Here is a 26385-nt window from a genome sequence, read left to right as displayed (position 1 = left end):
ATTGGACACCAAAAGATCACAAAAGATTAATAAAAAAATTGGAGTACAGACCTAAACAGAGAACTCTCAACAGAGGAATCTAAAATGGCTGAAAGACACTTAAGGAAATGTTCAACATCCTTAGTCATCAGAGAAATGCAAATCTTATACCTGTAAGAATGGCCAAAATGAAAAACACTGATGACAACTTATGCTGGAGAGGTTGTAGGGAAAAGGGAACACCTCTGCATTGCTGGTGGGAATGCAAGCAGGTACAACCCCTTTGGATGTCAGTGTGGCGATTTCTCAGAAAATTAGGAAACCACCTTCCTCAAGCCCCAGTAATACCACTTTTGGGCATATATCAAAAGTACCACAATTGTGCCACAAGGACATGTGCTCAACATAGCAGCTTTGTTTGTCATAGCCAGAAACTGGAAACAACCTAAATGCCCCCTGATTGAAGAATGGATAAGGAAAATGTGGTACATTTACACAATGGAGTACTACACAGCAGAAAATAATAACAACATCTTGAATTTTGCAGGCAAATGGATGGAACTAGAAAACATCATAATTGAGTGAGGTAACCCAGACCCAGAAAGACAGTTATCACATGTACTCACTCATAGGTGGTTTTTTATTGTTTATTTACTTTATTTTATGTGCACTGGTGTGAAGGTGTCAGATCCCCTGGAACTGGATCTTCAGACAGTTTTGAGCTGCCATGTGGGTGCTGGGAACTGAACCCAGGTCCTCTGGAAGAGCAGTCAGTGCTCTTAACCGCTGAGCCATCTCTCCAGCTCATAGGTGGTTTTTAAACATAAAGCAAAGAAAACCATCCTACACACCACAATCCCAGAAAACTTAGACAGCAATGAGGACCCTAAGAGAGACTTAAATAGTTCTAATCTACATCGGTAGTAGAAAAAGACAAAATATCCTGAGTAAACTGGGAGCATGGGGAACTTGGGGGAGGACTGAAGGGGGGAGGGGAGATGCAGGGAGGGGAGCAGAAAAAAATAGGGAAAAAAACAAATAAAAAAAATGAAACTTTTTTAAAAAGTAAAATATAGGGGCTTGAGAGGTAGCTCAGCAGTTAAGAGCACTGGCTGCTCTTCCAGGGGTACTGAGTTCAGTTCCCAGCAACTACATGGTTACTCACAACCATCTGTAATGCTACCTGGCGCCTCTTCGGGCCTGCAGGCATACATGCAGGAGGAACACTGTGTACACAATAAATAAATAAATCTTTGAAGAAAATATGGGGGCTGGAAAGAGAACTCAGTAGTTAAGAGCACCATCATTCATATGGAGGCTTACAACCACTTTTAACTCCAGTTCCAGGGGATCCAACACCCTCCTCTGACTTCCTCTGGTATCAAGCACACATGTAGTACACATACACAAATGCAGGAAAAAAAACTCATTGGAGGAGGGACATACTTTCATTGGTTAATAAAGAAACTGCTTGGCCTGATAGGTCAGAACATAGGTGGGTGGAGTAGACAGAACAGAATGCTGGGAGAAAGAAAGCTGAGTCAAGCAGATGTCAAGGAGCCAGCCACCAGGTCAGACATGCTGAATCTTTCCTGGTAAGCCACCACCTCGTGGTGCTACACAGATTATTAGAAATGGGTTAATCAAGATACGAGGGTTAGCCAAGAAGAGGCTAGATATAATGGGCCAAGCAGTGTTTAAATGAATACAATTTGTGTGTTGTTATTTTGGGTAAAGCTAGCCGTGTGGGAGCCGGGCAGAACAAAAAGCAGGCCTGCTTGCCTCATCACTACAACTCATATATTTATAATAAATAATTCTAATAAAATTAAAATACATATATACACGTATTCTTTCCAAACTATTGAGGTCAGTTCCTCAAGATAGTAGGGAGGAATAAGATGAAAGAAGAGGAAAAAAGTAATCCCTGTAATTACAGCACTTGTCAGGTAAAGGCAAAAAGATCAGGAGCTCAAACCGGGTGGTGGTGGCGCACACCTTTAATCCCAGCACTTGGGATGCAGAGACAAGTGGATCTCTGTGAGTTCAAGGCTAGCCTGGCCTACAAAGTGAGTTTCAGGCTAGTCAGAGTTACACAGTGAAACCCTGTCTCAAAACAATAGTCTAAGTTGTTCTCTGATAGTCACAGTTATAACTCCTCAAAACACAAATTAATAAATAAATAGGCAAACAAACAAAAGTGATTTGCTGGGCGTGGTGGCAAAAGCAGCTAATCCCAACACTAGAGAGGCATAGGCAGGTGCATCATGGTTACATTAAGGTTAGCTGAATCTACATAGCTACATAACAAGTTTCAGGCTAGCCAAGACTATATAGTGAGACTATCTCAAAAATTAAAAAAGAAAGAAAGAAAGAAAGAAAGAAAGAAAGAAAGAAAGAAAGAAAGAAAGAAAGAAAGAAGAGTCACAACCAGATAAGCAAATAAAGAGAAAGGGGACAGGATTTCATGGTACAGACCTAAATTCTCAATTTCTAAATTCTGAGGAGGCAGAGGCAGGAGGATCACTACAACTTCTAGGCCAGTCACAGCTAAACAGAAAGACACTATCTTTTTTAAAAAGGAAGCAAATGATTGTGTGTAGGAGCTAGGTCCAGTAATGTCAGTACTTGAGGTGGAAGACAGGAGGATCAGGCGTGCAAGATCATCTTTGGGTACATAGAAACTTTGAGAAATTGTCTCAAAAAATCCAAGGACGGGAAGACAGAGGATACTTGCTTCTTGGTCTAATTTTGCCTTTTGAAATCATCTGAATGGGGAGCTGGAGAGATGGCTCAGAGGTTAAGAGCACTGACTGTTCTTCCAAAGGTCCTGAGTTCAATCCCTAGCAACCATATGGTGGCTCACAGCCATCTATAATGGGGTCTTCTGGCCTGCAGACATACATGGAAGGAATGCTGTATACATAATAAATAAATAAATATTAAAAAAAGAAATCATCTGAATGTTTCATATACTTTAAAAGTAAATAAAATAGCCAAAGTTGAGGGCTGAAGGGAAGTTATTAGTAGTAGAAATATAAAATGGTATAAGAGCTATGGAAAACATTATGGAGCTTCCTCAAAAAATTAAAAATAGAGCTGCTGGGGCTGGAGAGATGGCTCAGTGGTTAGGAGCACTGCCTGCTATTCCAGAGGTCCTGAGTTCAATTCCCAGCAACCACATGGTGGTCTTACAATCATCTGTAGTAAGATCTGATGCCCTCTTCTGGCCTGCAGGCACACATTCAGACAGAACACTGTATACACAATAAATAAATAAATTAAAAAAAATAGAGCTGCTATATGATCTAGCAATCCCACTAGCATACATTTGTAATGGTATTGGAAGCAGAGACTTAAAGAAATACTTTCAAAGTCATCTTCATAGCAACAGTTTTTACAATGTCCATAAAGTAGAAACAACCCAAATGCCTCTTGATGCATGAATGGATAGACCAGGTGCCGTGTGGGTCTATGATGGTATACAGTCCAGCTTTGAAAAGGAAAGATAACTTTAGAGGACATTACACTAGGTGAAATACAACAGTCCCCAAAGTACAAATATCATGATTCCCTGAGATGCTTAGACATCTTGGACAGAAAGTACAATGCTGGGTTCAGTTCCCAGCACCCACATGGTGGCTAACAACCATCTGTAACTCCAGCTCCAGAAGATCTGATACCCTTCACTGACCCCTCAGGATACTACATGCACCCCCAAATGCATAGAATAAAAATAATTTTTTTTGTTGTTTTGTTGTTGTTTTTCCAGGGTGGGGTTTCTCTGTGTATCCCTGGTCAACCTGGGACTAGTTTTCTAGACCAGACTGGTCTGAGCTCTGGTATTAAAGGCGCGTGACATGCGGCCTGGCTAGTAATTCCTTTTTATAACATACAGTGCGAATTAGCAGGGGCAGAGGCTAGAGAGGCTGTGAGGAGGTGTGCAATGGCTTAGAGTCGGTGTGTGAAGATGAGAGTTCTGAAGGTGGGCAGTGCTGTGGCTTACATAATAACTGTGCCTGCACTGCATACCTGGTCTCCAAGCTCCAGGGTAGCCGAGGCAGTAGGATCATGAACACAAGGCTGGGGCAATCAAGCGCCTATCTTAAAACCAGTATGTTTTCTGAGGCTGGGGTGGAAGCTCAGTTAGGTACCATCTCCAGCACTGAAAAAGAATACACTGTGCTCAGTGAAAGAGAAATACATATAAAGGATCCTAAATTGTGTGAGTACATCTCAGTCTGGGTTCTCGAAAAGAAAATGATAGAATGAATGATAGCTTATTACATTGGCTTCTATGATATGGGCAGGTGGTGACCTGTACCCTGGAGAGGTGAGAATCTAGTATCTGCTCCATCCGTGAGTTTGGGTGCCTTAGCAGTCCCAATGTGGCACTGATAGCCTGGAGATTTCTGAAGAGCCACTAGTCTTCAGTCTGCTTTAGAGGCTGAAGCTGGGTTTCCATGGCATTGAAGGACAGCAGCAGCTGCAGACACAGTCACCGAGCAGATAAGCAGCACTACTTTTTTTTTAATTAATTTTTTTATTTTACATGTATTGGTGTTTTGATCGCACGCATGTCTGTGTGCAGGTGTCGGATCCCCTGGAGCTGGAGTTACAGACAGTTATGACCTGCCATGTGGGTCCTGGGAATTGAACCCAGGTCCTCTGGAAGAGCAGCCAATGCTCTTAACCTCTGAGCCATCTCTCCAGCCCCAAAGTGCTATTTCTTTCTCAGACCTCTTTTTGTCTGGTCTGCCCTTGTAGGACACGGTGTGGGAGAGACCCTCCCACACACACACTTCCAGAAAATGCCCTGCAAATTTCCAGAAAATGCTGTCTGTGGTAGTTTGAATGTAATTGGCCCCCTTTAGATCATAGGCAGTGGCACTATTAGGAGGTGTGGCTTTGTTGGAGTGGTATGGCCTTGTTAGAGGAAGTGTGTCTCAGTCCACTTCCTGTTGCCTGCAGATCAAGACACAGAACTCTCAGCTCCTTCTCCAGCACCATGTCTGCCTGCATGCCACCATGCTTGATAATGGACTGAACCTCTAAAACTGTAAGCCAGCCAGCCAAATGAAATGCTTCCCTTTATGAGGGGTGTCAGTGCTCATGGTGTCTTCTTCACAGCAACAGAAACTCTAAGACACCCTCACAACATACCCAGAGGATTACCTCTTATTTGATCCAAGATCAATCAAGTCAAAAATAAGATTAATTATCACAATTCCCTAATATAAAGCATTCAGAATAAAATTCATTGCCTGGCGTGGTGACACATACCTTTAATCCCAGAATTTGAGAGGTGAAGGCAGGCTGATCTCTGTGAATTTGAAGCTAGCTTGGTCTACATGTTGAGTTCCAGGACAGTCAAGGCTATATAGTTAGACTCTGTCTCAAACGAAAAAAAAAATTTATAGATAGCAGTTGGGCAGTGGTGGCGCACACCTTTAATCCTAGCACTCTTAAGGCAGAGGCAGGAGGATCTCTGTGAGTTCGAGGCCAGCCTGGTCTACAGAGCTAGTTCCAAAATAGGATCCAAAGCTACAGAGAACCCTGTCTCAAAAAAAAATATAGATAGATAGATAGATAGATAGATAGATAGATAGATAGATAGATAGATAGATAGTGATTAATAGTGGCTGGGAATTGACTACTAATGGACATGAAGTTTCTTTTGAAATTAGATTGTGGTTAATTTGTTTTTGTTTTTTTTTTCCTGGCTTATACTTTGGGGTAAAATTAGGGCTCTGGGCATACTAGGCAAATGCTCTACTCCTAAGCTACATCTCCAGACCCGTCCCCAACTCATTTATTTATTTATTTATTTATTTAAGATTTCTGTCTCTTCCCCGCCACCGCCTCCCATTTCCCTTCTCCTCCCCCAATCAAGTCCCCCTCCCTCATCAGCCCAAAGAGCAATCAGGGTTCCCTGCCCTATGGGAAGTCCAAGGACCACCCACCTCCATCCAGGTCTAGTAAGGTGAGCATCCAAACTGCCTAGGCTCCCACAAAGCCAGTACGTGCAGTAGGATCAAAACCCAGTGCCATTGTTCTTGAGTTCTCAGTAGTCCTCATTGTCCTCTATGTTCAGCGAGTCCGGTTTTATCCCAGGCTTTTTCAGACCCAGGCCAGCTGGCCTTGGTGAGTTCCCGACAGAACATCCCCATTGTCTCAGTGTGTGGGTGCACCCCTCGCGGTCTTGAGTTCCTTGCTCGTGCTCTCTCTCCTTCTGCTCCTGATTTGGACCATGAGATTTCTGTCCGGTGCTCCAATGTGGGTCTCTGTCTCTGTATCCTTTCATCACCTGATGAAGGTTAATATTCAGGAGGATGCCTATACGTTTTTCTTTGGGTTCTCCTTATTTAGCTTTTCTGGGATTGCGAATTATAGGCTCAATGTCCTTTGTTTATGGCTAGAAACCAAATATGAGTGAGTACATCCCATGTTCCTCTTTTTGGGTCTGGCTTACCTCACTCAGGATAGTGTTTTCTATTTCCATCCATTTGTATGCAAAATTCACAAAGTCCTTGTTTTTTTACTGCTGAGTAGTACTCTAATATGTATATATTCCATACTTTCTTCATTTATTCTTCCATTGAAGGGCATCTAGGTTGTTTCCAGGTTCTGGCTATTACAAACAATGCTGCTATGAACATAGTTGAGCATATACTTTTGTTGTATGATAGGGCCTCTCTTGGGTATATCCCCAAGAGTGGTATTGCTGGGTCCAAGGGTAGGTTGATCCCAAATTTCCTGAGAAACCGCCACACTGCTTTCCAGAGTGGTTGCACAAGTTTGCATTCCCACCAGCAATGGATGAGTGTACCCCTTTCTCCACAACCTCTCCAGCAAAGGCTATCATTGGTGTTTTTTATTTTAGCCATTCTGAGAGGTGTAAGATGGTATCTTCAAGTTGTCTTGATTTGCACTTCCCTGATCGCTAAGGAGGTTGAGCACGACCTTAAGTGTCTTTTGGCCATTTGAACTTCTTCTGTTGAGAATTCTCTGTTCAGCTCAGTGCCCCATTTTATAATTGGGTTGATTAGCCTTTTACGGTCTAGTTTCTTGAGTTCTTTATATATTTTGGAGATCAGACCTTTGTCAGTTGCGGGGTTGGTGAAGATCTTCTCCCAGTCAGTGGGTTGCCTTTCTGTCTTAGTGACAGTGTCCTTTGCTTTACAGAAGCTTCGCAGTCTCAGGAGGTCCCATTTATTCAATGAGGCCCTTAATGTCTGTGCTGCTTCCCCAACTCCTTTTAAACATTTTATTCTAAATTGTACAACTGGTGTTTTGTGTGTGTGTGTGTGTGTGTGTGTGTGTGTGAATAGCCCCTGTGTCAGTCATGGCACCCATGTGGAGGTCAGAGAAGAACTTATAGGAGCTGGTTCTCTGCTTCCACCACTGAGACCTGGGGATTGAACTTGAACTCAGGTCGTTAGGATTGGTGGCAAGTGCTTTTACCCACTGCACCATATCACTGACCCGATTTGGAAACTCTTATATAAGTCTGTAGAAAGACTATCATTTCTGGGACTGTAGCTTACCCTAATATAGGTAAATTTCATGGCATGGAAATGATACTGACACGGCAAGTCAATTTCAGGTGATGGGCAGGGTCTCATGCATACTAAGCATATACGATAGCACTGATCAAGTGCTGGTAAAGAAGTTTAAAGAAATTCATTATCATATAAAACTTGTTAAAAAATGGTTTGTTCTTGTTTTCTAGATAGAACTGTTTTGCCTGCATGTATGTGTGTACACCACATGCAGGCAGGGTCCAGGAAGGCTAGAAGAGGGGTGTTGGATCCCCAGGAACTGGAGTTTCAGACAGTGGTGAGCTGCCATTTGGGTGCTGGGAATGGAACCTGGATCTTCTGTAAAAGCAAGATGGCTTAGCTCTTAACTGCTGAACCATCTCTCAAGCCCCCTCCCCCAAATTCAGGTATTTTTAAAGGGGGGATTTAAAACAGGAAAAAAAAGAACAAATGGTCTAGAGAGACTGAGGATCTGACTTGGAGACTTACATCTTCTAGCTGCAGCTCCAGGGGATCTAACACCCTCTCTTGGCTCAAGGGAACTCATACATATTTGGCTCACATATGGGTAGACATGTATAGGAACTCACTCTGTAGACCAGGCTGGCCTCAAACTCAGAGATCCGCCTGTCTCTGTCCAGGCAGTGCTGGGATTGAAAGCACGTGCCACTACAAAGGGTAGCTTTTTTTCTGTTAATTTAAAACAAACAAACAAACCAAAATCAAGCTTCACAATGGTGACACGTCTTTGTGGTCACAGATACTTGTAAAGCCAACAAAAAAGATAGCCTGAACCTAGGAATTTGGGGCCAACCTAGCAAGATCTTATCTCTAAAAAGAAATAAATACTAGTTTTGACCTGTCAATTAAAATAAGATTTATGAGTGCTATACAGAAAGACCTTAAAAATTCCAGCAGTCAGGCAGTAGTGGAGGTAAAGGCTGGCGGAGCTGTGAGTGCTGGCCTGGTCTGCAGAGCGAATTCCAGGGTAGCGGAGCTCCCTGGAGAAACCCTGTCTTGGGAAAAAAAAACAAAGCCAGCACAGGGCCACCATCAGATTAGTAATTCCCTCAGGCTAAAACCACCAATGGACACAAAACCAAGTGTCTACTCTGGGATTGAGAAACAATTACACAATCTCCAGCGGGTATCTCCTGATGGTTGGATAACACCAAGGCAAGATAAGGAAACCTGCTGTGTAAAAAAAAAAAAAAAAAAAAAAAAAAAAAAAAAAAAAAACCTTCCCAGTGAAATACTAGGTACGTGGAAAAGCAGAATCACCTCCCTCTGTGGAAATTTGCCCCAAACTCATAATCTAAATCTAATCATATCACATAAATTCATCATGAAGGACTTTCTTCCCACGAATTGGCCTTCATTCTTCATAAACAAAGCAAACAAAAACAGAACAAATGGGAAAACTCATCAAGATTATGGATCATGAAAATTAAGATCAAAGCACGTTTTCTTTTTTTTTTTGAACTCTGGAGCTTTATTCAGTGGGTCTCTGGGTCTAGAAGAAGGTGTTAGGCCTCTTGTTAGTGAAGCGAGGCTTGTGTTGGCAACGCAGAACACGGTGGGGCAGCGGGAACTTGATCTTGGAGTCATGGAACTGCTTGACAGCCGGCCTGCGACATTTGCCGGTGGCGATCTCTTCCACCTTCATGATCTGGATGGAGTGTGCACGGGCACGATGCAGGGCACCCATGTCTCGGTAGCACTGTGTGACAGCCCCAGCAGTGGTCAGGTCGCGGTACTCGCGGTACATGTTGTGTGTCCCACTGTGGGCAGGTATTCGAGAAGCATGTTTTCTTTAAAAAGGAGACCAAAACCAGAATAAAACAAATAGTATAACACAGGTCACAACTTAGACTCTCCTGTTTCTTATTCAAGCACGTGGGTGCTACGGGCAAGAGGATTGTAAATTCAAGTTTATCTTCAGCTACATATTGCATTCAGGCTGGGATATATGAGATCCTGTTTTTAAAAAAGGGGGATGGGGGGCAGCAGTCCTTTAAGCCCAGGGCTCCGGAGACAGAGGCAGGCAGATCTCTGTGAGTTCGAGGCAGCCTGATCTACAGAGTGAGTTCCAGGACAGCCAGGGCTACACTGAGTAACCCCATCTCAAACAAACAAACAAACATCAAAAGGAGGCAGGTGGGGGCTGCTGGCAAGATGGCTCAGAGGATAAAGGCACTAACTAGCTGCCAAATCTGATTATCTGAGTTCAATCTCCAAGGACCACGTGGTAGAAGCAGAGAACGAGATCCTGCAAGTTGGCCTTTGCCCTCCATCCATTTGTCATAACACATTCTCCCCATCAATAAAATGTAATATTTTTTTCCCAAGACAGGGCTTCTCTGTGTAGCTTTGGAGCCTTTCCTCGCACTCACACTGTAGACTAGGCTGGCCTCAAACTCAGAGACCTGCCTGCCTCTACCTCGCAAATGCTGGGATTGAAGGTGTGCACTGATGAGGAAAAAAGCAGCTCCGCCAGCGCAAGAAATCCAATTAGGTCGAATCAAACCAAATCAGAATATCTATCGTTTTATTAAGAATGACTTACATAGATCTAATCTACATGGGAAGTAGAAAGTAGAAAAAGACATGATTTCCTGAGTAAATCTGTAGCATGGGGACCTTGCAGGAGGATTGAAGGGGGGGAGGGGAGAGGCAGGGAGGGAAGCAGAGAAAAATGTAGAGCTCAATAAATATCAATAAAAACAATAAGAATGACTCTCTGGGTGGCCGGGCACAGGGCGGAAAGACAGTACAGCAGGGAGCCCATGCAGACCCAAAACCACAGGTTTCTCCTTTAGGAGACCACTTAAATACCTTGTGGGAACGGTCCTGACCCCCTTCAGGGATGGCATGCTGGGATTTGGAGTCCAGAGCAAAGCAACTCTCAGGCCAGGGGTTGGGGCTATGCTTCCAACTTAACATACACCACTACCGCTTAGCGCAAATTTTTAATAAATTGAATGACAAGGGAAAGGGGAGCAATAAGTCAGTAGTTAAGAGTCCTGGCTGCTCTTGCAGAGGACCTGGGTTCAGTTCCCAGCACCCACATGACAGCTCACAGCTGACTATAACTCCAGTCCCAGAGGATTCATGCACTCTTCTGCCTGGCCTACTTGGGCACCAGGCACAGATGTGATACACAGACGTGCATGGTGGCAAAACAGCCATATCCATAAAAAAGTAAATAAATAAAATAAAATGTAGCTGATTACAGCGGTGCACACCTTTAATACCAGGCAGAAGTCGGCAGATCTCTGCGACTTCAGGGACACCCTGTTCTGCACAGCTAGAACAGCCAGGGTTACACAGTGAGGCCCCGCCACAAAACAAATAAAGAAGTGAATAAAAGGGATCCGGTGTGGTAGCACTCACCTCTAACCCCAAATTCTGGAGACAGAAACAGGCGAATCCCTGTGAATCCAATGCCAGCCAGGTCTACGGAGTTCCAAACTTGCCAGGGCTAGTGAGACTCTCCACTCCTTAACCCCCACCCCCAAAAAGGCATCCAGTTCATCTAGTTTATCATCTAGCAAATCCAGTTCAAATGTATAGACTTCCTGGAACAGGCTGCTGTGCTCCATCCCTAGCACTGAAGGAAGCAAGCACCACATAGTCTAGATGTGAAGCAGCTCACTGTTTGCACTCTGTCCATTGTCTGGTATGTTTTCTCCTTTTCATCCTTTTTATCTTTTCTTTTTATTTTTCGAGACAGGGTTCCTCTGTGTAACAGCCCTAGGTGTCCTAGAAAACGCTCTATAGACCAGCTGGCCTCGAACTCACAGCTATCTGCCTGTCTCTGTTTTCCAAGTGCTAGGATTAAGGGTGTGTGCCACCACCACCTGGCTCCTTTTCTTATTGATTTGTACATGTTTGTTATATGGCCCCAAAATATGGATACTAGTAGTTTCTTTTTTGACACAGGGTCTCACTATGTAGTCCTGAAAATCCTGGAACTCAGTATGTAGACCAGGCTGGTCTCAAACTCACAGAGATCCATCTGCCTCTACCTTCCTGGTACTGAGATTAAAGACGTGCCCCACCACATCAGCTGTATTCTACTGTTTTTAGATTTATATATGAATATACACGACAAGAGTACTTGGGAGTTACAGATGGTTGTTGGCTACCCGTGTGGATCCTGGGAATCAAATCTAGGTCCTCTGGAAGAGCAGCAAGTGCTCCTAACCACTGAGAATCTAGCCCTGAATTCTACCTTTGAGGAAAGGACTTTAATATTTGTGCATCTGGCTTGTGTAAGCCTTCATTTGTATGTACAGATACACATACCCTGTTAAATATTTTTCGCTTGTAAACATGACTAATAATTTAGTCCATTTAAATCAAAGTTAAAAAGTTCATCGGCTGAGCATTTACCTAGAAAGCACGGCCCCTGCGTTGCATCCCCAGACTGCAGGGACAGAGACAGGCAAAGAGTTTCTCCAAGCCAAGAACTGCTAATCCTGCCCTTTTGTTTAACAGAAAGGGACACCGCCCAGAGTGAATGGGCACAACTTCCTTAACTCCATACAGCCAGGCATTAATCTTATTAGAACCTGTTTTCCTTAGGTCCTGGGGTCAGGATGAGGTCAAGATTGACCTGGGCATGCTTCTCTGTTCACATTCACATTTGGAGCTAAGCCCCTTAATGCCCTATAAGTGCGCCTTAGGAAAAAAAAAATGGGCTCTTCTTGGGGAGTTTGAGGTTTCATTAGCCTAGGAATAGAATTGAACGCCCACAACGGCAGCGGCAGCGTACTTTCGGGAGAGAACCGTGCTGCACAAACCCTTTGTGTTGGTACAGAGAGCGGTACAGATCTTTGTCAGGGTCAATCTTTTAAGCGTTCCTTCTTACCTCTTTCTAGTTTACAGGAACACTTAGTTATCAGTTGAAGTCACCTTCTTTGCAGGGTCCAGTCTGGTGGCGGATTAAGCTAATCAGTTAATGATAAACCAAATGCCCACAGCTTGCCCTTAGGGGGTCGATAAGACACCTAGTGAGTGCTCCTAGGTGACAGAGTCGTTACCTACAAAAGGTCCTGGCTGGTCCCTGAGGCTAAGGAAGACTGAAAATTCCTTCCTTCAGATCCTTCAAGAGATAGGAAAAGAAGAACCTTTTTTTCCAGCTGTTACCAGGGTCATGCTAAAATCTAAACTAGAGGAACCGCAGGGGCGAGCTTTTTGGCAGAGAAGGGGCTAGCTTCAACCCTTCCCTTATCTTTTCCATCTTAGTTCTTAAGGATTACAAAATAATCATTAGGAAACATTTTCTTGGAAGTTGAGAAATTCTTGTGCCTCGAACATCTCGAACGTTTCAGAGCTGGAATAGCAACTGGCCTGAAAAGGGCACCCGCGAACCCTCCGTGCGCCGACGTGCTCCGGCGCCCCGCGCCCCTCAACCCTGCTGCTCCTCCTCGCGATGCTCTGGCTCACTCCTCCCGGTCCCCGCCCCGCTCCCGCTCTCCGATTGGAGAAACTCAGCCGCTGGCCCGCCCCGGGATTTAAAGGGCCCGCTCCGCCGCGCCGCCCTGGGAGCCACTGCTGGTCCCGGCCTTGCGGCCTGCGGGGGAGGCTGCCCGGAGGAGGTGGCGACGGTGGCAGCAGTGCACGTCCCCGGCCCCCAGGACCACGGCTTCCTTTCCGTCAGGTAGGTCTCCAGTAGTGTGTGCGCGGCTCCCACGTTCCCATCCTTAAGCTGGCCTCCTGGGCACGGATCTATACCTCCTGTCCTGGGACCTCGTCCGCATCACCTATAGGACTTCCCTCCCTGCTATGTCCCCTGCCAACACTTCCACTTTCCTGCAGTCCCTCGACCAGGGCAGGGCTTTGTTGGCCGCTTTTTGCTGAGTGGGGTAAGATGAAGCTCGCGGAGGATACATCCATACAAGGAGAGATGCACACGGCCCCTAAGTGTCACAGGCTCCCCCTTTCTGCTCTCCACACTGAGTGACTACCTTGGAAACCAAGGAGCCCACTTCTTCCGCCCCATTTGATATATAGGTCTAGAATGCATATCATTCTATCATCGTTGGACCGGACTGTTCACAGCATTCAAGATACACGGGTCCTTCATTCCCTGCGGGTCACGGTGCATCTAGAACACCCGCTGATAGCACAGTTGGTGGCTCAGCTTGACGTATCTGATTCACATCCTCCCCCCCACCCCCCCAAGCCTTCCAATACCACGCTGGGGATTTGGCAGCCCCAAACAGAAGTCCCGAGTGCTTAAGTCCAAACCTTGATTGTGGGTAGCCCCGTGGACATCTTACTGTCTCTGTGTCCTCCCTTTGGCAGATCCATCTATCCATCCATTTGTGTGGATCCACAATGGCAACCTTCAGCCGCCAGGAATTTTTCCAGCAGCTACTGCAGGGCTGTCTCCTGCCTACTGTCCAACAGGGCCTTGACCAGATCTGGCTGCTCCTTACCATCTGCTTCGCCTGCCGCCTCCTTTGGAGGCTGGGTAAGTGCCTGCCACATTGTGTTCCACCACATTAGATTTTCTCGAATCTGCCACAATCATGAATATCAAGATAGACCTTACCCTGCCACATCCTAACTTGCCACATCCTGCCGTGTCAAACCAGACCCCTACAGGTCCAGCATATCCCACCACATCCATTAAGCTAAGCTCCATTCCACCACAACACCTTCTTGATGTACAGCCACCTCAAGCCACACTATGCCAAGCCACATCCTGTTAAACTAAGACATGACCTTCAGCATTCTTTGCACTCGGGGATTGTGGGATCCTCAGCTGTCTATATTCTAAGGTTATCTATCAATCAGATCCTTAAATGCTGGTGTTACAAGTATCATATTGCAAAGTATCATAGTTACGGGTTTAAAGAGTCTTGCCAAGTTGAAATTTTCACAGGCTGGGCTTCCAAAATGTTGACATTATGAATTTCTCTAATCAGGGCATGATGAAATTTCTGAGTTCTTAGATTCTATAGCTTCCACAATCATAGAAGGTCAATAGCCAAATGAGAAAGTCCGAATCCCCAGGATCCCTATACGATACAGAGATTTCTGAAAACCAAAGGTTCTCGTTCCTTTTCCTTTTCATCTTAAGTGAATTTTTTTCCAGTTTTATTATTTTGGTACATATCAAAGCTACTGAAAAGTTGGAACAACTTTTCAGAGACCACACACATATAAATCAATCACCAGGTTTTCCATAGCTCATATTTTGCTATAAGAGCTTGCTCTAGCTGGGCAATGGTAGCGCACGCCTTTAATCCCAGCACTCGGGAGGCAGTAGCAGGCAGATAGCTGTGAGTTTGAGACCAGCCTGGTCTACAAGAGCTAGTTCCAGGACAGGCTCCAAAAGCTACAGAGAAACCCTGTCTTGAAAAACCAAAAAAAAAAAAAAACCAAAAAAACAAAAACCAAAAATCAGCTTGCTCTATCTTCCTACCTGCCCATCTTCCTGAGCCATTTCAGTAATAGTAGCATGATATTTCACCCCAAGTCCTTCAGTTTATGGTCCCTAAGAACAAAAGCACACATACCCCCAGTCATAGCTTCAACCATCATCCCCCACCCCTGCAAAATTTTAATCTGGATGCAATACTGTCCAACATAAATTAATAATTTTTTCTTTCAGGATGCCTGAAATGTCCCTGGTAGATGTTCCTTTTTAAATGCAGACCTTGCTACACTTGCCAGCTCATCAGTATCAGCTTTGGGGTCCCCTTCATCCCCATCACATTTTAGGCCTTTGCCCAAAGTGGGCCCTATTGCCCAAGTCCTCCTTTCTTTCCTGCCAATCCACCAACCTCCCACTTCTTGTCCCCCCCTGTTTCTCTCTCCCTGTCCCCTAAGGGTTACCGTCTTACCTGAAGCATGCAAGCACCGTGGCAGGTGGCTTCTTCAGCCTCTACCACTTCTTCCAGCTGCACATGGTTTGGGTCGTGCTGCTGAGCCTCCTGTGCTACCTCGTGCTGTTCCTCTGCCGACACTCCTCTCACCGAGGCGTCTTCCTCTCCATCACCATCCTCATCTACCTACTCATGGGGTATGGGTGTGCATCCTCACCCTCACCCTGAAGGCAGGAGGCTCCCCAAGGCCTCGATGAAGTGGTCCTAGATAGGATGGCATGGGCTTCTAAGGAGAAAGGGAGGAGTCAGGGATCACCGTTCTCCAAAGAGACACCAGAAAGAGAGAGTGACTAGTGTCCCTGAAGGAGACTGGAACACTTGCTCCTTTCATGAGGCTGTACAGGATGGGTTGATCGTGGGCTTCCCCTGGAGGGGGCGCTGGGAATTTTTTTCCCTTAGTATGTAGTATGCATCAGAAAGGCAGAACCCCTTCAATACCTTGATGCCCCCCTGTAGTGTCCAAAGCCCTAGGAAGCATAGGGCCAAGACAGTCACCTTTTTCCCTTCAGTGAGATGCACATGGTGGACACCGTGACATGGCACAAGATGCGAGGTGGGTAGCTCTGCCCCCCTTCCTCCCCTCATTTCCTAAGAGCCCCCACCCTGATTCTTTCCTCCCTGACTTTCCCCCTTCCTAAACCACATACAGCGCAGGTCTCCCTCTCCCCTGGCATCTGTGTCTCTCTGTCTCTTTCTGCTTATCATCGTGTCTCCCTTTCCTGGCACCTCACACCTGGTACACCCTATCTTTCATTGTGACATGGTTTCTTGTCCATACACTTGACCATGGGCCCCACACATAGGGGCCCAGATGATCGTGGCCATGAAGGCGGTGTCTCTGGGCTTCGACCTGGACCGGGGCGAGGTGGGTGCAGTGCCCTCACCTGTGGAGTTCATGGGCTACCTCTACTTTGTGGGCACCATCGTCTTTGGGCCCTGGATATCCTTCCACAGCTACCTACAGGCTGTCCAAGGCCGCCCACTGGTGAGCTCCTGGGTGGCTAGGTGGGCAGGGACTGTGGGAGTCGCCATGGGGCAGTGTTCATGGATCCTTGATCCCACAGAGCCGCCGATGGCTGAAGAAGGTGGCCCGGAGCCTGGCGCTGGCCCTGCTGTGCCTTGTACTGTCCACTTGTGTGGGCCCTTACCTCTTCCCCTACTTCATCCCCCTCGACGGTGATCGACTCTTTCGCAAGTGAGCACAGCCTTCAAGGCCCCTGTGTAGCAGTGAGGGGGTTGGGTAGGAGCCTGGGGTCTTCCCAATTCTGAGCCTGTCTCTTAATGCTTCTGTCTGTCTTCTGTTACTACAGCAAGAAACGCAAAGCCAGGTAAATGAGGGCAGGTGCTGAGGGCAAGTGGGATGACCAGGGCTGGGCCAGAGCCTTGGACCATATGGTTCCAGACATCTGAATTTGACTGACCATCTACCCCATTACTGCACAGAGACCAAGTGTCTGTCTGTGGATGTCTGTTTGACCAAGATTGGCTCAGTGACTCCGTGTATGACTGACACTCCAACACTACTGTGTCTGGATGTCCTTCTGTTGTACCAATAGAAACAAGCTATGTGACTGTAATGGAAAGCGGCAAGTGTGTATTAGTTGGTGACTCTAAATTGTCCATGACTCCTGATAACAGAGTTGAATTGTTTGCCTGTGGCCATTGACTCCCTGAGTGTTGGGCTGAGAATCCTGACTGGCTTGCTGTGCATTGTCAGTGGTGGGCTTGTGTGGCTGTCACTGGCTAGAGTAAACCTGGGTCAGTGATTCTGGCTTATCTGTAATTCTGGTCTGCCTGTACAGCATGCAGTGTGCCTGCTTGTGATTGACTCTGCAGTTTGTCTGCCGTCTTAAACTGCTTGGTGCTATCTGCCTAAAGGATTATGACAAGCTATGAGCCTGTGCCTGTTTGACCAGGACTGTATCTGGCTGTTTGCTAGCCGTTTGATCGTATGACTCGCTACCCTTACTCACTGGCTCTTGGTTATGTCTAATACTAATGAGACTCCAAAAAGTGGCTAGGCGTTGCACGCCTTTAATCTCAGCACTTGGAAGGAGGGGCAGGCGGATCTCTGTGAGTTTGAGACCAGCCTGGTCTACAAGAGCTAGTTCAGGACAGGCTCCAAAGCTACAGAGAAACCCTGTCTCGGAAAAGAAAAGAGAATGAGACTGAAAAAAGTGAAGTCACTTGACCAGTGCCCCTGAGTTAAATTGTCGGGCACAAAGCCCAGGCCTAATTGAAGTACCTTTATGTTTTGGAATGCAGGGCACTATTCTGCTTTTGACATTGTCTGTGAAATTGACCGTGTATGTGTGCATAGTGGGCATTTAACTGTCTCTGTGTCTCACTAAGGTTTTATTTTATTGTCTTATAAGGTGACTGAATCTGGTTAGAGAGCTGAGAGGCTGAGAACATTTTTGTCTGGCTGTGTGGCCATTTTAGTGTGTAGGGCTGTGTCATATGCCAGCTCATGCATTCATTTGAGCCATGTGGAATCAATCAATCACCTGACTCTGTGTGTGTGTGTGTGTGTGTGTGTGTGTGTGTGTGTGTGTGTGTGTGTGACCATCAGAGTCTGCCTCTTTTGCTACCGTGTTTCTGTCTTATCTATGAAGAACTCAGGCCAATTTCCAGGGTCTCTCTGACTCTCTTTTCTCTCCTCTCTGCTGCATTCCTGACCTCTGGGGGCCCTAGGGGCACCATGGTAAGGTGAGTCCACAAGGCCGCGATGTTGAGACATGGAGGGGGGGTGTCGTGTCTGGGCCTGGATGTAATACCTTCCTTCCTGGCCCTTTCTTCACAGGTGGCTGCGGGCCTACGAGAGTGCTGTCTCCTTCCACTTCAGCAACTATTTTGTGGGCTTTCTGTCTGAGGCTACAGCCACATTGGCCGGGGCTGGCTTCACGGAGGAGAAGGACCACCTGGAATGGTGGGGAGGATTTTGGGGCCCCTTCTCCCACAGGGTTTTGCCTGGAGGAAGTGTAGGGTGGTGGGAGGTGATCCTGAGAAGGAACCAGTCAAGACGGAAGCATAGCAACCAGCTAGCTTGATACCAACTGTAATGGCATGTCTGTTTTGCCCACAAGGGACCTGACAGTCTCTAGACCATTGAATGTGGAGCTGCCCCGGTCCATGGTGGAAGTTGTCACAAGCTGGAACCTGCCCATGTCTTATTGGTTAAATAACTGTGAGTCCCCAAGTCACCACTCCAAAAAAGTTGGTAACCCAGACCCTTTCATACATTTATACAGCAAACATTTAGTGGGCAACTGCTGCATGGTGGGAGCTGAAGACACAGCAGCGGCTAGCTGTTAGTGTAGCTCAGTTTGTAGAGTGCTTGTCTAGTAGTCATGAAACCCAAGACACAGCAGCGGCTAGCTGTTAGCGTAGCTCAGTTTGTAGAGTGCTTGTCTAGTAGTCATGAAACCCAAGACACAGCAGCGGCTAGCTGTTAGCGTAGCTCAGTTTGTAGAGTGCTTGTTTAGTAGTCATGAGACCGAAGATTTTGATCCCTAGCACCACATAAAAACTGGGTGTGTGGTACCTGTTTGTAATCCCAGCTCTCTGGAGGTGGAGGCTGGAGGCTTGGAAGTTCAAGGTCATCCTCAGCTACAGAGCTGTTTTTAGGTCAGCCTTGGGTACTACATGAGCTCCTGTCTCAAAAACAAGGTATGTTAGGAACAACAACAACAACAACAAAAAACTCACAACATTTGCTAACCTGGTAAAAGTGGTAATTGGGAGGGTGGATAATTAGGGAAAAAAATACGCAGTAAGTCAGGTAGTGATAAATGCCGACGTGAGTAGTAACAGTGATGTTGAAAAAGGAAGGAACAGGGAGTGGTCTGGAAAGTACTTTATCCAGGGCAAGTTTTCCTGACACTTGAGCAAAGATCTAAGGACACTGAAGGAGCAAGGAATGCAGATATGTGGGGGAGGAATGTGACAGGTGGCGAGACAGCAGGTGCTAAGGCCCTGACGTGCGAGTTTGCCTGGTGTGTCGGAGAGACAGCAAGAAGGTCGTAGGGGGACTGGAAACATGACTCCAGGGTAGGGCGTGTGCAAGCCATTCAGTTATATCCCCAGAATTGGAAGAACAAAGTGAGCACGGTGGGGTAGTAGCAGGACATGAGATCAGAGATCCTCAAGAGACTCCTGGACCATTGAGAGATAGTGTCTCTGGGCAGGGCTAGGATCAGAGGAGAGTCATTTGGGTTGGAACTGGATCCCCCTGGCCTTTTTGTAACTGGATCCCTTCGACTAGATGAAGGCAAGTGGAGAGAGGGGTGACAGCAGCAAGGGGGCCGCTGGAGCTGCCCGGAGCAGCAAGAGTGGTGGCAACAGGGCACAGGGAAATGTAGGATTCTGGTGGATTCTGAAGGAAGAACTGATAAGATTTGCTAAGAGTGTAGGTGTGTTGGGAAGGTTGAATTTTGCCCTGAGGACCTAGAAGGATGGAGAGTTGCCACTGACTAGCTAGCCTTGTGAAGTCTGGCTGAAGCAGGATGGGAGGAAGACTTGGAGTTCGTTTTCAGGCTTGTAACAGTTGAGGACATCATAGACTTTATCCTGAGGGCCCCAACAGATTGTGGTTATCTTCCTACCTGTCACTCCCTGCAAGGGCTGGTGGACATTCCGGACAATCTGAACCTGTATCTCTCTCGCCTGCAGATGTTTTCAAGAATGCTCTCCGCCTGGGGACCTTCTCAGCTGTGCTGGTCACCTACGCATCCAGTGCCCTCCTGCATGTGAGCTGGACAGACCTGGATGGAGGGAAGCTGGGCGGGGGAACCAGAGTCTCATCGCTCTCATTGTCTCCTTCCCCGACTCTCCAGGGCTTCAGTTTCCACCTGGCTGCGGTACTGCTGTCCCTGGCATTTATCACCTACGTGGAACATGGTGAGTGCAGAGCCTGGTAGAGTCCCAATGGGAGGAAGGTTCATGGGAGGCCAGCTCCAGTGGTCCCAAAGACTAACCGCACTACCTGCCGTCCCACCCTGTCCAGTCCTCCGAAAGCGCCTGGCTCAGATCCTCAGTGCCTGCATCTTGTCTAAGCGTTGTCTGCCGGACTGTTCACATCGGCATCGCTTGGTGAGAGTTCATCATGGGTAACCTTGTACCCAACATTGCCCTTTCCAAAATGTCACTTCTGTCTCCATCTTGTATCTGTCTCCGGGTGCCCAGCCTCCTCTTCTGGTGCCTGAGCCATTCCTAAAACCTCGCCTCTATTCACTCGCATCTGTTTCTCTAACAGGCATTTATTGAGCACCTGCTGTATACACACCTGGCATTCGTTCCCCCCACTGAACATTTATTGAGCACCTGCTGGTTCTAGGTGCTGGAGACAAAGTGGTGAACAAAGCAGGCCAAAGTCTTGGCCCCGTGGGACAAAGATTTTAATTGGGGAGACAGTAAAGTCAGTCAAGGCTAATAGTAGTTTGTCAGGTTGTGAGTAGCGCTAAGCATAAGGGAAAGGGGATGGGAAGTGTGGTGGTGGTTTCCCTTTTCGTTGGGAAGATCAGGAAAGCCTCCATAGGTGAGGCAACTTGTGAGTTCTTTAAGTAAAAGAGCTAAGGGAGGGGAGCATCTCAGGAAAAGGGGATACCCAGCATAAAGTCCCACCCCAACTTGGGAATCTCGGAGGAACAGTGAGGAGGCCAGTGTGGCCTGAGCAGAGTGATGGGGAGAGGGGAAAGATGGGCCCTCTAGGTCAGGGCGGGATTTGTTTTGGTTTTGTTGTTGTTTTCATTCTGTTTGCCATAAGAAATGCAGACAACCTCACATTTGTCTCCCACCCGGCAACGATGCTCATCACCATAACCCCTGGCTCAAAGCCCTCACCACCATTCTTGCTCCTCTGCCTGAACGCTCGCATCTCCCCCAACCTGGACGCCCTCGTGGTTACCAACACCCTCGTCCTTGGATACCTCTGAGCTCCCATAAGAGGCTCCTTGAACCATCTCTTTCCTATCTCGGGGTACCCTGGGCATCCTCATTCCTGAGACCCACAGTGCCTTGTGTCCCCCTGGGCTTCCCTGCACAGGTGGTGGTGGGGGACAGTGGGCAGGTTCAGCTGCTAAATATATCCATCTGTCCCCCACAGGGCCTGAGGGTACGAGCCTTAAACTTGCTCTTTGGGGCCCTGGCTGTCTTCCACTTGGCCTACCTGGGCTCCCTGTTTGATGTCGATGTGGACGACACCACAGAGGAGCAGGTGAGGTGGTGCCCTGGGCTGGGAGGTGAGCCAGGGATGGCACTTGGGAGAACCTTGAAGACCAAGGCAGTGAGGCCAAGCCAAGGTCCCGTGGTTTAGCTTGTACAAATGCCTTGCTCCATCTTTCCCATTGTCCCTCAAATTTAGTCACACTGCTGGCTCTTTCCTTTGAGTAAACTGCAGTATTTACTTATTTACCCTCTAAAATCCATTCATCTGAGATAGAATACAAAATCTGTTTAACTGTTAGGAACTGAACCCAGGTCCTCCCTCGTGTTATATACATTTGCTTTGCCTCCTGGCCCCAGGTTTTACTTTTGTGTATAACTTTGAGGGGTTTCATGTATTCCAGGCTGGCCTCAAACTCATTATTTACCTCCTAAGGGTTGAAATGACAGGCAGGCACCACCAGAGCCCAGTTTTATGGGCTGCTAGAGATGAAACTAAGGGCTTGGTGCAAGGACATGTAAGCATTCCACTATGTTACACACTCCAGCCCTCCCGCACCCTCACCCCCCCCATATCTGTGTGTGTGTGTGTGTGTGTGTGTGTGTGTGTGTGAGAGAGAGAGAGAGAGAGAGAGAGAGAGAGAGAGGCAGAGAGACAGAGACAGACACACACACACAGAAAAAGACACTCATGTAACCCAGATTAGCCTCAAGCTCATTATTAGCCAGAGACAACCTTGAACTTCTTTCTAGTCATCCTGCACACACCTTCCATGTGCTAGATTATAGACATGTCTGTCCAGACCCAGGTTATGTGTGCTGGGGATGGATTTCAGGGCTTCCTGTATGCTACCGATCAAGCTACATCCCAGCCCTGGATTCTGCTTTAAAATTTATGTTCCTTGGAGTGATGATGCATACCTACAGGTGCCAGCAACTTGGGACACTGAGGCAGGAATGTGTGAGCCCGGGAATGTTGCCACCTGGGCAACATAATTGAGACTTTATTTTTAGAAAAATCACCTTGGCTGGGTATTGGCAGCACACGTGTTTAATCCCAGCACTTGGGAGGCAGAGTCAAGTGGATCTCAGTGAGTTCGAGACCAGCCTGGTCTAAAAAGTGAGTTCCAGGCCGGGTGGTGGTGGCGCACGCCTTTAATCCTAGCACTCGGGAGGCAGAAGCAGGCAGATCTCTGTGAGTTCGAGGCCAGCCTGGTCTACAAAGGGAGTTCCAGGACAGGTTCCAAAGCTACAGAGAAACCCTGTCTCGAAAAACCAAAAAAAAAAAAAAAAGTGAGTTCCAGGACAGTCAGGGCTGTTACACAGAGAAACCCTGTCTTGAAAAAACAAACAAACAAAAAACCTAAAATTTATGTTTTGCTTTGGAGACAGGGTTTCCCTGTAGTTTTGGAGTCTGTCCTGGAACTTACTCTTGTAGACCACGTTGGCCTCGAACTCACAGAGATCTGCCTGCCTCTGCCTCCCAAGTGCTGGGATTAAAGGTGTGCACCACCACCACCCAGCCTGATTGTTAAATTCTTACCTGAAAATAAATTTTCATGGTTTTTTCCTACTTAAGAATATTTTAAAATTTTCATTCAAAACAAAATCTTGAGTTTGCAGCCTGGCATGGCAGTGTACAACTTTAGTTCCAGCACTTGGGAGGCAGAGACAACTGGGTCTCTGTAAGTTCAAGGCCAGCTTGGTCTCTGTATTATAGTGAGTTAGTAGAAAAACATTGACTCAAAAGAAATTTGGATTTGTTTGGTCCTGGTTTTTGTTGTTGTTGTTTCATTCCTGGATTCTGTATTAGTCCAGGCTAGTTTGAATCCTTTTTCTCAAATCTCAGCCTCCCTAGTGCCAAGATTACATGCCTTTAATCCCAGCAGCACTTTGGGAGGTAGAGGCTGATGGATCTCTGAGTTCAAGGCTAGCCTGGGATCTAGCTTGTAGATCTGGGAGTACTGTCAGGGCTACAGAGAAACTCTGTCTGGAAAAAAAAAAAGATTACATATCAGCTGTCATGCCCACTTGAGTTTCTTTTTGAGATATATAAAAAAAGATCATCTTTGCTTCAGCCTCCCAAATACATGAGATTACAAGGCATACACCACTATGCCAGGCTTTCTTTAACATTTTTTTTGAGATTTATTTATTTATTATGTAAATGTTCTGCCTGCATGTGTCCCTGCAGGCCAGAAGAGGGCACCAGATCTTATTACAGGTGGTTGTGAGCCAACATGTGGTTGCTGGGAATTGAACTCAGGACCTCTGGAAGAATAATCAGTGCTCTTAACCACTAAGCCATTTCTCCAGCCCTTCTTTAACATTTTTAAAAACATTTTAGGAATGGGTGTGGTGATGAGTGCTGCTAGTCCCAGCGCTCAGGGAGGCAGAAGCAGATAATTTTTGTGAGTCTGAGGTCAGCCTAGTCTACAGTGAGTTCAAGGCCAGCCAGGGCTATGGAGAGAGAACCCATCTCAAAAAAAAAAAAAAAATAACAACCAAACAAAAAATACATTAGAGGTGGGAGTGTAGAGCCCACAGTGGTAGAGCCCTTGTCTGCCATGGTTGAAATGTGATCCTTAGCACCCAAAACAAACACAAAGTAACCATTGGAGATAGTCACTGCAAAATGCACAAGCAAACATTTTAATTCATTTATTAACTGTCTTCCTCAAAGCATGTCAAACATACATACAATATATTTAATTAATTTAATTTCTTTCCTCCAGGTTTTTTCCCTAAGACAAGGTTTCTCTGTGTAACAGTCCTGACTGTCCTGGAACTAGCTCCATAGATCAGGCTGGCCTCACACTCACAGAGATGGGCCTGCCTCTGCCTCCCAAGTGCTGGGACTAAAGGCATGGGCCTCCACACCTTGCTTACTCCAGTTTTTTAAGCACATAGCATCTTCATTTTTTCCATTGCAAGAGTTCAACATGGTTTATTTTGTTCCTTATTGGTAGACGCTCAGATTTCCAATGATTTCATATGGCATCCAGCACATCATCTTGTTTTTATTTTTTTAATATTTATTTATTTATTATGTATACAATGTTCTGTCTCTGTGTATGCCTGAAGGCCAGAAGAGGGCACCAGACCTCATTACAGATGGTTGTGAGCCACCATGTGGTTGCTGGGAATTGAACTCAGGACCTTTGGAAGAGCAGGCAATGCTCTTAACCACTGAGCCATCTCTCCAGCCCCTCATCTTGTTTTTAAAATGACCTTTTTGTTGCTGCTGGAAATCAAAACCCAGGGTCTCCTGCATAAAAACACACACCCTACCATCAAACTATACACTCATCCCCTTGAAATGATCTTTAAGGAATGAAAAGCATTACCTGGTTACCCTTCATAAGTACCTAGACCTGTCTGTCACTTAGGTATACGAGCACATACCAAATATCCCTGGGCAAAAGATGGCTTTTTCTGAGAGACTCTGTCCTTGAATTTCAGAACCACGACCTCTTTCTCTCCTACAGGGCTACGGCATGGCATACACTGTCCACAAGTGGTCAGAGCTCAGCTGGGCCAGTCACTGGGTCACTTTTGGATGCTGGATCTTCTACCGTCTCATAGGCTGAAGCATATGACCCTCATAATTCCCTTCAAGACCCCTCCTTAGGGTACCAGCCCCCATGGGGGGATGAGGGAAGGCCCTTTCTCTACTCCTTGACCCTCTCCATTCTTGAGCCCCAACACCCCTATACATAACACGCAAACACACACAACCTTCCCTTGCCTGTCAATCCCCACCCCACTACCAGGCGGGAAGGGGGTGGTCCTCATTGGGGCCTAGAAGTGGATACTTGGGGATGCAGAGAGGAGCTGATCTAGGGCCTCCCCGCCTGCCTTCTCCCTTTTTATATGCAGTTTGTTATTGTCAAATAAAAGTAGAAATACGGAACAGGCTCATTCTTCACTGCTCAGAGGGGAAGAGGAGAGAGCAAAGAAGGAGGACCACAGATAAGGGTTTGGAAACTGAAACTCACAAGCGGGAGCAGATTATGATCTGTTTGCGGTGAATTTAAGATTGCTCATGATTGGCTGATACTGGTCCTGCTTGTGTAGAGCAGGAATAGATGTGGGGGTGGGGTGGGGGAGAGGAGCACTAACAGTAAATGATAAAGAATTGAGTGACCCTTATTCTGATTGGTTGCTCAAATTAGGACAGACGAAGGGTTGATGCCTATAGGTCAGTAGGACTGAGTGTTGCAGGTTATAATTATGCTGATTCTGAAATGGGTGCTTTCTGACTGAATGCTGATGAGGTGTGATTGCCCACTGGTTTAGCGCCATGTTCTGTTTGGCTCTTAAGAACTGGCACGGCTGAGAGTCTCCACATCAATTGCTCAGCAGGAGTGAGGGTTTTGAATAGTTTCTATTTGAAGTAGGGACTGGTGAGCGTGGCCGCTGCTGTCAGGGCTGGGGAGTTCTGAGCTCAGGTGGGCGCTAGGTTTGTGCGGAATGCGATCTACCTGTCATATTTTCTTTGCATTCGGACTGAGGATGGGCCTGGGAACTGATGTTGCCTAGAAAATTAAGAGATAGAGGGCCACGCAATGCCTATTCATTAGCAAATGTTCAAGACTTACCGCTTCGTTAGCTTCCGCGATTGATAAAGGGGCGGCGAAATTGAAGCCCAGACTAGCGTAGATTTCCTATTGGCAGAAAATGCCCACCGACCTTGGAGGATCCTGGTCTCCACCCCACTCCTGACTTAGTCTCAGCCAACAGGGAAGATGGCACCACGGGCGAGGACAGGGCCTGAGACATACGGAGGACTCCTATTGGCA

At 46.7% G+C, this 26385-nt stretch overlaps 1 protein-coding gene and 1 pseudogene across 3 annotated transcripts; one reads left to right on the top strand and one right to left on the bottom strand.

The window, feature by feature from the left end:
- Positions 1-8989: 8989 nt before the first annotated feature.
- On the bottom strand, positions 8990-26325 carry LOC142841175 (large ribosomal subunit protein eL20 pseudogene; annotated as a pseudogene).
- Positions 13866-25496, top strand: Porcn (porcupine O-acyltransferase). 3 transcript variants are annotated; one of them, XM_075957956.1, is made up of 14 exons: positions 13866-14001; positions 15366-15558; positions 15931-15974; positions 16225-16406; positions 16486-16616; positions 16732-16749; positions 18116-18130; positions 18225-18350; positions 18508-18608; positions 20093-20169; positions 20257-20320; positions 20427-20512; positions 21525-21635; positions 25072-25496. In XM_075957956.1, the coding sequence occupies exons 1-14, from the start codon at positions 13866-13868 to the stop codon at positions 25171-25173; spliced, it is 1386 nt and encodes a 461-aa protein (XP_075814071.1). In that variant the 3' UTR covers positions 25174-25496. The 3 variants fall into 3 exon arrangements, with proteins under 3 accessions (XP_075814071.1, XP_075814070.1, XP_075814072.1); XM_075957955.1 differs by lacking the exon at positions 16732-16749; XM_075957957.1 differs by lacking the exons at positions 16732-16749; positions 18116-18130.
- Positions 26326-26385: the final 60 nt, after the last annotated feature.

Source organism: Microtus pennsylvanicus, chromosome X (genome assembly GCF_037038515.1).
Source record: "Microtus pennsylvanicus isolate mMicPen1 chromosome X, mMicPen1.hap1, whole genome shotgun sequence".
In the NCBI taxonomy this organism is placed as follows: Eukaryota; Metazoa; Chordata; class Mammalia; order Rodentia; family Cricetidae; genus Microtus; species Microtus pennsylvanicus.
This window is presented reverse-complemented; position numbering and strand designations above follow the sequence as displayed.